At 39.8% G+C, this 15,178-nt stretch overlaps 1 protein-coding gene across 1 annotated transcript in view; it reads left to right on the plus strand.

Moving 5' to 3' along the window:
* LOC147668858 (unconventional myosin-XVIIIb-like) overlaps positions 1-15,178 on the plus strand; it is a gene marked incomplete at its 3' end in the record, with an annotated part of 694,293 nt that overhangs the window by 625,199 nt on the left and 53,916 nt on the right. Inside the window, exon 21 of the mRNA XM_086948392.1 lies at positions 4,386-4,499. Within this exon, the coding sequence (XP_086804518.1) occupies positions 4,386-4,499 (114 nt within the window). The remainder of the gene's footprint in view (positions 1-4,385; positions 4,500-15,178) is intronic.

Genomic DNA, 15,178 nt, shown 5'->3' on the forward strand with positions numbered 1-15,178 from the left:
GATGTGGCGAGGGAGTGCCGGAAACTTATGCGAGTATGGGCTCTACTACCCTTATCTATTTTGGGAAGGGTAAATTTAGTTAAAATGTCAATTCTGCCTAAAATTAAGTTTATTTTCAATACCATTTCCCTTTACTTTGAGGACGCTTATTTAGCAACGCTGCAGAGCGACATCAATTCATTTATTTGGGTCTATCAGTCGCCTAGGATCGCCTGGAAAAAACTAAGGCGGCGGAGGGAAAAGGCAGGCCTAGCTGCTCCGGATCTCCAGATGTACGCTTGGGCTTTCCAACTCTCTCATTCTCGCATGCTATTGAAAATGCCCACTACACCGGGGCTAGTGGCATATTCTTGGCTATGCTTAGAGGTGCTAAGTTACCAGAGGAGGGTTTTTTGTTCAAATTTGGCGATCCTAAATTTTATTTAAAAAATTAAGCTAATGGTTTTACAGGGCTTAGCTAAAACATGGGCTAAGTTGCGATGCTCAGTAGCGCTAGGATATTTTTCTAGCATGGCCCCTATGTGGGATGCGCCGGGAGGCCCGGGATGGCTTAAATATAGACTGGTCTTACCCCGGATAGAAGTTGGGATTGAGGTTTGGGGAGATCTGTTTGTGAAAGGGACTTTAGTTTCATGGGAGTCTCTTAAAGCTAGAGTGGGTATAGGCCTTTCCAGGTTTAAATACTTACAGATTGTCAGTTGGGCCCAGTCACAGAAATCTACCCAGAGCAAATACCAAATTGGAGGGGGTAACTATTTGCAATATCAGCTTGTTAATAAGGTTCCAGGAAGGAAGCAAGTTTCTTTCTGGTATCAAGCTATATTGGAAGAGGTAGATGGAGAATTTCAACTGGCCAGCAATCTCTGGGGCAGTTCCCTTCCAGATCATGACAGTGAACATCTGTGGATAAACTCCCTTAAGACTCTGTGGGAGGTAGTTAAACCAGCATGGCTCCGAGGAATCACCTGTTCACTATTCACAGGGCCTAATATTCACCCAAGAGACTATCAAGAATCTCAAAGGGCCCCCCCAGTGTGCTGCATGAGGTGAGGGACAATAGCTGCCTCTGACATTCACATGTTTTTTAATGCCCTGCCCTCTCCTTCTTCTGTGACTCTATTGGTAAAACATTGACAATATCCTTTGGGTGTCCTGTCACTATCAATCTACCACTGGTTACTTTCGGCCAGGTGGAGGGCCTGACGGGCCCGCTAAACAACTTCTTTTTTATGCCATCCTGTTGGCCAGAAGAGAAATGTGTAAAAAATGGACGGATTCCTCACCTCCCTCCTTCTTGGATGGGCAGTCATCGGTGTTAAAAGTCTCCAGCTTAGATTTTATGAGAACAGGCAGCCAAAACAAGCGAGCCTTCTGGAATCTTTTGAAATGGGGAATGACCCAGAGTTAGTGGCAGCATGTTTTTAAAATTTTTTTTTTAAATTGTCCTAGGATTATGCTACCCTGCTACTCTGTAGATACTCCCGGCGCAATCATGATGCATCCTTGTGGAAGTGCATTGTTGAGTGCCACTAGGCTTGGTAAGCCCGGTAAAGAGGCTCCCCATAATGCTTCATATAGACCCTCGAGTATCCTTTTACACTGGTAGGCAAGTGCCCCCACTTCCATATGCCTACATATCCAGTATGTTGAGGCAGTGTGTGGATGCCTTTAGGGTAGATTGGAGCAAGTTGGGTAGAGAATGAGGACAAAAAAATGCATACTGGGTTCCGTGGACTATGTTTGCTTTGTGTTGTGTTGGTGGTATCACCCCTTTCAACCAGAATTATTTGTGCTTAGCATTTTGGTGATGTTGAGATCCTTTGTAGGTATAAATTGTGGTAGTCATCACTTGTATTCTCCCTTCTTTAGCAGACACTCCTCATCATACATTATTCATGTTCATAAGCAGATAGTTTGACATGATCAGAGATGCAATCAATGATGTTATTTGAGATTGCATGAGTGAGGTCATGATCTATAGTTTACTCGGCTAATCATAACTACAAAATATCAGTGTTTTTTTAGGTGTTGCTTTGTAGACCTAAAATCACTTCATTATTGGAATCATAAGGCAATATCAGATGTTTCTATAAACAAATAGTAATTTTCTATAAGCAAAGATTGAATATAACAATGTGTAAAAGACTAAATTAGTATGATAAACCAATTATCTCCGTGCACACTTAAGTTTACTTGTAGTTACAAATCAATTACTTTTGGCGCTGTCCTTGTCGCACTGTGTCTACCAGTGCCTTCATGAAAAGATGAAAAATGTGATAATGTTATAACAAAGGGCGCGCTCCTTTAACATGAAACAAGATTGTTTATTTAAATTTTCGTGACCAAATATATATACATTTTTTCAAACGAAACGTTTTGATGTTATCTCATTGTGTCTTTATTTAACACTTCATATTCATTGCATCCATTCTTTTCCAAAAATCCATTGTAATCATAAATTGTGAATCGCGTTTCATTTTACCCAATGCATTTCGGGTTATCAGATTAACCCTTCATCAGGGGTCTGTGAACAAAAACATACAGGACCTTGGTATTCAGAGCATAACACAAAATTACAACATTCCCTAATATTCTTAAAAATTATAAATTTCATGTGTTTGTACTATCTCAGATTTAGTCGTTTGCTGAGAACAATACTCAACTATTTGTCATGTAATACCAGATCAATCAATAACATCTGAATGGCATTCTTCCACAAAGAGTTACCACAAATCATTCGCCAGTGTGATAAAAAATTAAATGAATGTGAACAAAATGTAAACCATATGTACGTATCAAGAAAAACAAGCTCATAGAAATCGATGTGTTCAAGCTCCGTAACTATAAAGGCTCTATCTAGGCGTCTAATACTGTGGTTGAAAAAGGCTTGTTTGGTCAGTGAACACGATGGTGGGTAGCGTGCTACGCTCAACATCGACACTGATGAGGAAAATGACATTAAACCGAAAACTGAGTTGAGTAACTCATGGATTCACTCTAAATTATGAAATATAGTTAATAACCATTAAATAAGGTGAGGTTCACGGAGTGGACTTACTACAAAAAACGCGTGGACGATCCCCGGAATTCAAATCGGCAGGTTCTCCGAGAAGCCTATAGGAGTGCTTCTTGTACATCATGTTGCAAGTCACGTGACATTGCTAACGTATTGAATATGTCAAAAATTACTAAAAATAGTAAAAAAAGTTGTGGAAGATTTTCAAGAACTGTGGGAATTAAATGAAACCCAAAGTTGGAAAATTATCACGCTTGTGCGATATGCATAAATCGCTGGATATACGCGAACCAGGAAGGTGCGCTGTAATTGGATGAAGTTCCGATCACGTATTCTCGTTTGTAAATAGTCGGTGGGATTAATGCAGTTAAATGCAGTTCAATTTAACATGAGTTTACTAACGAATTTAAACCAGTCTATCCCTAATATAAGGTGAAGACGAATCACAGTAATACGATGTATGAAGATCACTATATATACGCGAGCCTGGGAGACGCGCTCTGATAGGGTGAAGTTATAGTCACGTGGTATCGTGTGTAAACTATCTCTGGGAATAATAAAGATGAATGAAGAGTACTGCCTGATCAGTACTGGTCAGTAACTGGTATGAATACGTACAGCGTAATGTGTGTATGTGAGAAAATCATGTAATGTAAAATAAATCATGTAATGTAAAAATAAAATGAAATGTGACATAAATAAATACATGGAAATAACATAAAATTGTAAAGCATCCATATGAAACATGCTGAGTCTAAGCATATCAAGATTACATTATTGAAATATATACATTGATAGTATGACTAAATCTTGAATAATCATGAGTACTCGGCTAATCATAACTACAAAATATCAGTGTTTTTTTAGGTGTTGCTTTATAGACCTAAAATCACTTCATTATTGGAATCATAATGGAATATCAGTTGTTTCTATAAACAAATAGTAATTTTCTATAAGCAAAGATTGAATATAACAATGTATAAAAGACTAAATTAGATAATGTACAACTCTGGTATATAATATAAATGTATTTATAATTTACAACATATATTGTTTTGATTGATTAGATTGAGAAAACCTGTCTGATCACATACATTTGTGTTTGATTGCTTTTGTTGTTTATATCAATCTAGAGACAGATGGTGTTTTATTCTTAGGAGGTAATTAGGGATTAGTGCTTAGTTATTTCTCTCTTGGTAGACTACAATAGAGGAATACAAATAAGACTACCAGTTAGACATCCTGTAATTATGAATAAAGAAAGGTTTGGATGTTATGATTTACTTGAGTATGTTAGACTTGTGAAGTTAAGAATATCACCAAATTACCCATCCAAATGACAACTCCCAATGATGCTATTGTTTTATAGTTGGAGGAGTCTGAAGCCAGATATGCAGAATCTCTGAAATCCCAGAAGATCCTAAGTATGGATTTGGAGAATCTTCATGTAGAGCTGGAGAACATATGCCGAAATAAAAATATGGTAAGTAAAATACTTTTCTTAATATCATGACACAGCTGTAAATCGCAGAGCATATTTATGTTTACTTCCTTTTTGTTCTCATAAATATCAAGTATGCTGCCAGAAGGACCCTTCCAAACAAGCATGCTACAGAAAGTAAAATGTGGAGATTGGAGAGAGGCATGTTCACCTGTGTCAAGATACTCTGATTTTAGCATTGTGTAGACTAGAACCCATATACAGAGATAGTCAAGATTATAGGAGGTTGACCAGATAAATGTCTCTGCATCAAATCAGTGATGAAGGTGGAGCGGTTAGAGGGTATTGGGAATAATCTGGACAAATAAAAGGTAATTCTGGACAACTGCAGTTGGCAGGGCAAATTATTAGGGCAATATAAACAAAACTGAATACTTTAATGGATAAATAACATTTATTTGAAGAAACACCCATTTTTATTGTCCCACATCATGGCCTGGGCTAACATTCCTGAACACATCTCTAGTTGTACTGGTGTGGACTGGGCACAGCTTAGACATACAAACTGAAGGCAGATATGATCCTGCTAGGTTGTTTGTTTCGTTTAACTTTTATTGTGGATAAAAAAATCCCATTAGGAGAAAAGAAGCAGTTTCTTTAAAAAACGAAAAAGTAGCATTGGGCTGATTAGATTTCTTGCTTCATGTCTTTCCCTGGCTTCTCAACGTCAGCTTCTTTGTACACATTGGAATCGCCTATTCTCAGTCTTCTGGATTCGTTTCTTTATAGTTCTTTTTTAAGAGGTCAACCTGTAGTGCCCAGAAACTGGAGAGTTACTTGGGAACCTCCATGAAAAGGACAACGTATCATCCTTCCTGTCCAGAGGATTCAAGCATCAGTATTTTCTTCTGTTTCATCCAACCCATAGTAAAATGCTTTTGATGCATTTCTTTCAGTCCAGTCTCATCCTGCCAGTCCTGTCTTGTCAGGCATTAGAGATAGTCAATGCTGGACATGTACTTTTCATATTGGTGCCTTGAAGAATATGGTGTTTGACTTTAAAGAACATAATAAAAAGTGACTCAGCATTGCCAGGTAGTAAGCTGAATATTTTGTATGAAGATTGGCATATAAGATCATTGGTATTAGCACCCTGCTCAGCACCCTGCTCTAACACTTTAGCACTGTAAACTAACAATGAGAATACTCTAAACATTATGGTGTAAGCTGCATTATAAATCATAGCAACAGTGTGGAGGAAGAAAAAAAGGGAAACCATCTTTTCATCTCAGTCATTAAACCGCGATGCCTTCACAACGGGGTTGTTACAACGACCAGGTTGTTACAATGCGATGCCATTACTACGCAAGTCATTACAAGTCATTGCATCGAATTGCAGTAGATGGCGCTCTAACATTAGGAATAGTATAATTTACTTTACCAACACCTTCTCTACTGTTGCATAGGCTGGAGTTGGAATAGTAAATTATACATTCCTAATGTTACAGCGTCATCTACTGCAAGTCGATGTAATGACTTGCATAGTAATGGCATAGCGTTGTAACCTACCATGTAGTAAAAGCATGCATTGTAACGTGCTATATTCAGAAAAAATGACATAATTTTATCAATTGAAAACAGATATAAAACATAATCTGGGAAAGCACATGTCCATTAGTTTAGTTGAAGTCTGGGGGGCATATTATCAAGGGGTTTATCTCCTTTTATTTGGCTTTAAAAGCCAAGAAAGCGGAGATAAAATTATTTCCCTATTACCTAGCTGTCGCTAACACCAGTTAGCGACGGCTAGTAGGAGATAGCGATCATCTTGGGCCCCGCTTTGCATGTCAGTGATATCACTAATGACATGCAAAGTGGGCGTGCCAAGATGTTAGCGACTGGAAACAGTCGCTAACATCGCTATCTCCTATTACCAACTAAGCGCGAATATCTCCAAAAGCTAACACCTGCCCCTGAGCAGTTCTTAGCCATGTTATCCAATGGTAGGTGGATAACATGGCTAAGAGCATTAGCTTGGTAATGCATGAATATCGCGGACTTTTCAGCTATATTCATGCATTTCGGCCGATTTTTATCGCTTAGGAGATATACCTTGATAATAGCAAGGTTCCTAAGCGATAAAAATTGCCGGAGCTCGGCGATAAAAATATCGCCGCTAAACCAAAATAGCGATAATTATCGCTAGTTGTTGGTAATATGCCCCTCTGAGTCATACTATAAGTGTACAGTTCCGTCAGTAGTGCTGAAGTAAAACAACACGGAGGAAGTATGCCAGAAGGAAGGCAGCAGTGAAAATCAAGATGGAGCCAGCAAGCAACAACAAAACAACAAGGCAAGAGTTAGCCTGATGTTCCCACTATGTGATTTACATCACAGCTCTCATTGCATTTCAGATAACTGTAGTATCTGTATCTGTGGACTCCTCCAGGGATCAGACAGCAACTTCCTCATCATCATACAGGAAGAAGTAAAGTAGGTTCCTTGTAGGATCCCTCAGTTTGTACCAGACAGCAAATAACACTCTTAGGCAATGCTTGGCATTAAAAAAATACTCGCTAAGCCCATTTAGCAATAAATATCGCTAGTTGTTGGTAATATGCCCCTGTATGTTTGTATATGTCTGGAATCTACTGAGAGAAAGCACTTTTTTCTTCTTCCATGTGTGAGAAGAATGATGGGACTCTTTTTTGGTTTAATATTGGGTGGACACATTAATGGTTCAGCCAATTTGAGGTTAGGTAATATTTATTTTATTCCATAAATACAACTCTATGGAAAAATATGAGAAAGTGGATTATTACTTCGAGTGGATGGTAGTCCATCACAAGTAACAGTGTCTCTACTCTCATTATGTCCAGTAAAGGTTTCCGTAATTTAAAGCTGAACTTAGTCCTTGGTAGCTATGACACAGGAAGATAAACTTAACATAGGAAAATGTGTGAAGCATAAGTATTAAAACAGTTACAACCTTAAAACATGACACAATAAAAAAATATGTTTTAGATAAAAATAGCATAAAAACACAGAGCGACTACCACGGGCAAGAGGTCATGTGAGATTGGAACAACGTTAAGTTTTAAGGCCAACCACGATGGAGTGGATGCTCTACCTTCTGACTTAGTCTCTGAAATGGAAGTCAAAAATGCTTAGTGGGGCAAGGCAGCAGGTTGTGGCCAAGATGGGTTTCACACAGCTGGACAGCTTTCGGACACAGCCCTGTTGAAGACTTTGACTTTTGGTGAGAAAAGATCAGAGCGGGAGAAATTCAAAGGTCACTCCCAATGAAGGTTCCTTGCCAGCCAGATATTTTTGGTACCTTCATCTGACATAAAGTCCCTAAGGTCCGACTCCATCTTATGTAGGCCCTGACTCATCTTAGTTGATGGAGACCACCATCTTCCTTGACTTAGACAATGGAAGCTGCCACATTTCCTGATTTATGCAGAATTATTTTCATGCCTACCTTTCAAAGCAGTTGTTGCCAGACCTTATCTTTCTAGGAACTGTGATCACGTCAAGTTCTTCAGTGAATTACATAGATCCAACATCTAATGTGACATTTGTTTGGGTGAGATGTCTACTCGTCACTATGGCAAGGTCAAATAAAACACAAACCGACAAATAATAAAAAAAAAATGAAGTCTGAATTGACATCGTTTTGCCTTATATGTTTTAAGGAAACATATGGGACACATGCCACAATGCACACAGTCTATGTCAGACATTCCTAAACTTTTGTCAGAAATTCCAATTTCTGATAGGATTTAGGATATAAAGACTGCCACTTGACCACTTGTCAAAAGAGGTCCTTCGCCTAGATCATCACCCGAGATTCTGCAAGAGAGGTTCTCACCTGCCGCTAGCACATTTCACACGTTGCAGATGATACATCTCACCTGAAGACTGAAGCTAATAAAGCCAAGTTTTGGAGGACGACTGACTGACTGCTACCGTAGTGGGTGTTTGGCCTTCTTGGGGAACTCTGTCTTCACTCCTCCGTTGATAAAGATAGCCTTTGCAAGGTATGAAGTGCATCTCTTCTCCCTAAGACACTCTAGATTGCAAGTTGGTCTGCCTTTCATGCTCGCATAATATACCGCATAGAAGTAGACGTTAGGGTGTTAGGCTCTAGATAACATTTTTATTTAACATTTTAAACAATGCTAGAAATGTTCATTCTGTTCTCGTTATTTATAACATGTCTTGTTGCTTTGTTTATAATATTCTGTGTAGTTAATTTTGATGTACTGAGAAACAGATTGTTCCTGAAGTAATAAATACTTTTAACTGAAAGTCTTCATTACTCTTAGTGCAGTGTGTGCAATACTCTGAATAATGACATAAGGTTGTTGTTGTTTCCACAGTGCCTCTTCTTCTTTTATGGGATGCTCATTAACCCTGAAGCAATACTTCTATTTCAATTTTACATTAAATATTGTCATGGAGGGCTACAATAACTTGCCTTTCACATTTATCGATGGTGCATTGAGCTAAATTTACCATTGTCACCTGTGGGTGGGAAAGCACACCCTGTAGAGTTATGCAAAAGTTGAAACTTATGCAGTATGGCCAGTGAAGATTTCTACTTATGGACTTAGTCACATTTGTGAAGTTCAGATTCCTTCAATAGTGCAAGGCTGCAAGATGTAGCTAAACAGCGCTCCTTCTCTGTGATGTCCTACTTAAACAGATTTGCTCCTGCGGAGAAAATTAGAGAGGTAACAACCTATATCTGTAGTCCAGTGGTAACGCATCTTCATCTGATTTACTTACCAGGGTTGTCCTTGTATTCCGCTGGCTCTCCAGACAACCATCCTTGAAAAAGTGTCTAAGACCCAGGTTTTATACTTGGATAGAAGACATACACTCTGACACTTATCTAAGGACACAAGGACTTCAGGGACACACTCCAGTAGCTGTCACCAAATAGGGTCTAGTACAGGTCTAATTGGAAATAGTCCGCTGGGCTTTTCAGGGAAGTGGGCTTCTTGCAGCTTTTGTGTCCCTGTAGCTTAACAGGGGTTCAGTCAACAGACCCTTGGAGACCACCTCTCAGTTCTGGGTACAAGTGGGAGATTTCTCCCCACAGGTCACAACTGCTGGTGTCTTCCATAGGTAGAGAGGTATTCCAAAGGAGGTACTGGTGTGCCACATTTATGCCAAATGGCATCCTGTGGATGGGGGAAAATCCTGGCCATTCACTATCAATGGGAAAAAAGGTCCAACGGGTGTCCTTACCTATTTTTTCAAAAAGAACAATTGATGGACAGAATGCTGAACAATGTCAAATATTCAACCCCAATACAGATATATTGGGCTATATCCATTGTTTTTTGCTCACCATGCCATTCCAGTTTGGACAGCCATATGCAAATCAGTCTTGACCCTGCTCCCCATAGGAACAGTCCAGCCCAAACTGCCAGGCCAGGTCCTCCTTGGAATGGAAAAAATGCATCCAGGAACCGTTTTTTTTTTGGTATCATCCCTCATCAGCCAGGCTAGCTTGACTGCAGAAGCATGGTGAGCACGGGACCCAAATCTGGGCATACCCATCCCACTTAGGCCGAAAAATGCAGAAAGAACAATTGATGGACGTAATGCTGAACAATGTCAAACATTCACTCAAAGCACAGAGATCTGAGCTTAAATCCATTGTTTTGATGATTTGCATATGGCTGGATTCAAACAGGGGTGGTGTGGTTTGCAAAAAAACTATGGATTAAACACAGATCTTTTTGACTGGGAGTGAATATTTGCATTGTTCATCATTTTTTCTTTTTGCTTTTGTCGCCCTAAGTAGGAAGGTTATGCCCAGGCATGGGTCCCGTGCTCTCTTTGCCACTGGATTCAAGCTACGCTGGCTGATAAGGGGTGATACCTCCAAACTGGACCAAGAATGTTTGTTTGTTTCTGGTCAATGGGGGACCTAGTCTGGTTGTTTGGGCTGGATTGGTCCCGTGAGGTACAGGGTCAAGACTGATTCGAATATAGCTGGGTCCAAACTGGGGTGGGGTGGTGACCAACAAAAATGGTGGATCAATCCCAGATCTTTGTGACTGGGGGTCAATGTTTGCATTTTTCAGCATTCTGTCCATCATTTATTCTTTTTGCTTTTGTCGCCCTAAGTGGGACGGGTATGCACTTATGTGGGTCCCAGACTCTCTATGCCACTTGAATAAAGCTAGCCTGACTGATAAGGAGTGATACCCTGAAACCGGTCCTTGGATGCCTGTTTCGGGCCAGGGAGGACCTGCCCTCGCAGTTCAGGCACAACTTTTTCCATGAGGGACAGGGTCAGGACTGATTTGCATATGGCTGGGTCCAAACTGGGATGGCGTGGTGGGCAAAAACATGATGAATTAAACATAGATCTTTGTAACAGAGAATTGTTCAGCATTCTGTCCATCATTTGCTCTTTTTGCTTTTGCATACTCACTTTTGCAGCACTTCCTATGCGTTTTACTATAAACTATGCCACAGTGCCCATCTCTACCTAAAACACACATTTAAGAAGCTTTGTTTCCCTGTGCATAGCTCCCTGTGCCCATCAAGAGGTGTGGCTATTATAATGGGCGAACCCTCCATTGTGGTCACTTATAACTGGTTCTGCAGCAAAGCCCCTTTCCAACTGAGATTGGAGCCTAATTAGCTGGCATGAAAGTAGAGGGGGCAGGCCCAGATGTGACCTACATCTGCCTGTGACAAGGTAGGCCTCCTTTGAAGCTGAAGCACAAATGGCCATCCTCTCAGATGATGGCCAGCCCCTCTTCCTTTGTCTTTGCAAAGGGAACCACTTCAAACCTATGTAAGAAGCCATTCACCTTCTGGATGACAAAGTGCGCTGGCAGAAAGGAACATTTGTATGAGGCAGGAAAATGACAAATTCCTAAAAGTGTAATTTCTAAAATATTTGCAGAAAATATGACTTGACCATAAAGTTGAATTTTAAATTACTATTAGATGAGTCCTTGCTCCCAAGCTGGGCAGCTATTACAGGGTGCTATAATGTAACCTAGTACTTTCCTTTGGGGGAACTATCCTTGCTACATTGCAAGACAACTTTGGAGGTTTTTCACTTCTAGGACATGTAAAACATATAATATACCTGTCCTACTTTTGAAATATGATGTTCTATGGACATTTAGGACTTTCCTTAGGAGTGACTTATAAATATTAAAAAGGAAGGTTTAAGACTACCAAAACATTTATTTTGCCTGGCCGAAGCCACAATTTTAAACTCCATACCCAGTCTGCAGGGGCAGGCCTTGCATTGTCATTGTAGTGGTGGCACAATATGTGTTGCAGTTCACTAGTGACATTGAACTTTCAGACTTTTGTGCCATATACTAGACACTTGTAGGTAAGTTAAATATGCCAATTTAATGTAACAGTGCTTTCATAGCCTTGCTACCAATTAAAAGGACTTTAGAGGCTATTTCCTGCCAGGACACGCAACACATAAAATATACATGTCACACTTTTTAAAAACCATGCACAATGCCCTGTGAGCATTTAGGGCTTAAATTAGGAATGACATATAAGCATTAAAAAGGAAGGTTTAGGCCTGGAAGAAGGTTTATTTTATCAGGTCGAATTTGCAGTTTTAAAACTGCATACCCAGTCTGCATTCGGCTCATGACATTTAAGTTACAGGACCTGGGTACACGTTTGTAATATTTACTAAAGACCTATAGGTAAGTTAAACTACGCAATTAGGAGTATAGCCAATTTCGACATGTTTCAGGGCCAGGGGACATGCACTTTGGCCTGATTAGCATAGTCCCAGAGTGCAGGGTCAAAAACCAGCAGTATCAGCTCTAAAAAAAAGAGAGTGGCCACACAAAAAACAGGCAGTTTCCAACAGAAACATAATTCATTTTGGCTGGGCACACAGAGTATCAATTTCGAGGAATGTGAATCACAGAGAGAATCGGTATTAGGAGCACTTAGCATGAGTGCTCTGCAACAGATGTCGAATACCACTTTTTTGGTTGTCGTTAAGGAGTTTTTTTCTAAAGATAGTGACACCTTAGGAAGTAGGTGTTCCTAGTTTCCCAGTCTACTGAGCCACTATCTGTCTACCATTGTATGCTGATGGCTTTATAATAAGCCAGACTTCTCCAAAGGCCATTAAATAGACGTGCAAGCTTATGTTTCTAGTAATGGAGAAGAGACACCCTGCTGTGTTTGGCTGTCTTTATCAGAGTGATTGGGGACAAATTCACACGATGGTGGAGATTTTACTTACTGATGAATTGGGTAAATGTTCTACCTATCCACAACCTAAGGGATTAATAAGGAAAATGTTAAGTCTTTTTGGATCAATCGTCTTGATACCCATGTAAAACAATTTGAATAAGTTGTGTTGACCACATCACGGAAGCAACCCCAAGTGGGCTTGGTCTTATTAATCCAATCGACCACCCATGTTTATCATCATCAGGGTTCAGAGATATTCCTCCCCGCCATCACCTAACACTGACCGTAGCTATCCAGTACCTAGTGGTGCTGCTGCATCACAATCAGGACCCTACCTAGACTTATCACTACTCTTATGAGGTACCCTTAGCCTCCCAAAAACCTTTCCTTCTTGACTAAACTATGAGAAATATTAAGATTACCTAGGGATAGAGAAATGTACTTGTGATTAGGTGAGCTACCCTTGACGGAAGTCACAAACGCACAAGAGGTGGAGAAATAAACAAAAAGAACCTTGCCTCTCTCAATAGCCATTTAGGGACTCCTTATACCTTCTTCAATCACACGAGTATGTCTTTACACTCTCACTCTTACATTCACCATGATGGACAAGCCCTCTGTGCAGAATTTATAGGTGTTACAGGATTATTCTCTTTGGAAACCTATGCAACACCTGTCAACAGAAGAATCTCTTGAAAATGATTGCCCATTAACTATCCCAAAAGTTGCTCTTTTAAAAGTACACACGCTCATATTCATTACTGATTAATAGCTTCTGAGAGGATTTGGTTAGGGCTAAAACAATTAAACCGGATTGAGAAAACTCATCCATTGTGAAATATAAGCAGGATGGAAACTTATTCAATTTTCATATCCAATTGTATGTATAATTTGTCTCATAATGAGATAATATCTGGTCCACCTCTCCCATTTCTGCGTTTGGTGTTCTTTAGTGTCTAAAACGCTGGCTAAAGAGCAAATTGAGTGTATTTCTTGTGAATATAGCGAGGATTTTTTTTTTTTACCGGAGATGCTGCATCAAACAAGCGCTTGTCTTGTACTACATTATTTTTTCAGACTCCCGAGTTTGACTTTCTGGATTACAAAAATCAATAATAGAAATGATTGTAAGGCAACACTCCAACGTAAGGGACTCGCGTGAAATATGCCTTCCGAGTTTATTATCAGAAAATCAATGGTTGCAGTCTAATACTCTCCAAAAGAATGTATTTTCTCTCTCTGTCTTCTAAAATAGCAAACCTACGTTGTATAAGAGAATGCCTGAGCAAGAAGAAATACCGTTTTCAGAATGCAGAATCTGTTATTCATGTGGTTTTGACACAGCCACAGAGGCACATTTTTGTACTCTAAAAAACAAATGTAATAATTGAAGGGCAACGTTATATAAATACAAGTAGCTCCCACCATTGTATACTTCACTACTCCTTCTTCTGCAAATATGACTCTTATGGAAATTTGTAGAAAAGGAATGCCACTGTATATTATGCTATTTAAGAAAGTTCATTACTACAAAATAAATGTAGGTTTGTGATAATGATAACAGCATTTATGTGCCGTGTTGGGAAGAACACCTACGAAAGTGGGTTGACCGAGACCTGTATGGTGTACAGTTAGTGCTACATCTGTGGCAGAGGGGGTGTCCTTTTAAAGATTGATATGTATGTATCTCTCTTAAAGCAGCAGGTTTACCACTAAACTGGATTGTGTGCTTCCTCCTGAATTGTAGCTGCATATTAAATTGACATCCGACCACACAATACACCTGGAGTTTTACCAGGGGAATCCTTCTTGGATCATCCCCATCACCCAAACTCTCTGGGTGGTGTGTGTACACAATGGCATGAACAATTCACTAACATTATTTCCTGAACCTCATTTTGCAGGTGATACTGAGCGCATCCTTCATGTAGGGGAACATACAAGCTAATCAAACATACATTTCAGAACGTCCTAATCATATTCACTTCTAGATATACTATACTGTGATTATATTTAGCTAAGAATTTACTACATCTCCTACAAATATTGCTAAATAAATGATGGAGAAGGTAAATCCAGCAAGCATTGGCAAAGCCAATAGGTATCATCTATGCAAGAGCTGTTGGCTTTGCCAATTTGTTTTATCAATATTGTGCACTAGAGTGGATGCTGCTCAGCACGGCTTAACGTTAGTAGGGTACAGGAGAATGGTGTAGAGTAGAGTATCATAAAGTGGAGAAGAGTGGAGTGTTTTTGAGTGGTATAGAGTAGCATACAGTAGAGTTAAGTGACGTGGAGAGAAGTGAAGTGGAGTTTCATGGAGTAGTGTGCAGTGATGTGGAGTGTCATGGATGGAGTAGAGTGTCATAGAGTGAAAGGGCCACGAGATGAGTGGTGTAGAGTGGAGCACAGTTTTAAAGTAAGTGGAGTGGGGTAGAGCGGAGTAGAGTGGCGTAGAGGGTGTTGCATACAGTGGAGTAGTGTTGTAAAGTGAAGTGGTA

The sequence above is a fragment of the Lissotriton vulgaris genome, unplaced genomic scaffold (genome assembly GCF_964263255.1).
Source record: "Lissotriton vulgaris unplaced genomic scaffold, aLisVul1.2 SCAFFOLD_1224, whole genome shotgun sequence".
In the NCBI taxonomy this organism is placed as follows: domain Eukaryota; kingdom Metazoa; phylum Chordata; class Amphibia; order Caudata; family Salamandridae; genus Lissotriton; species Lissotriton vulgaris.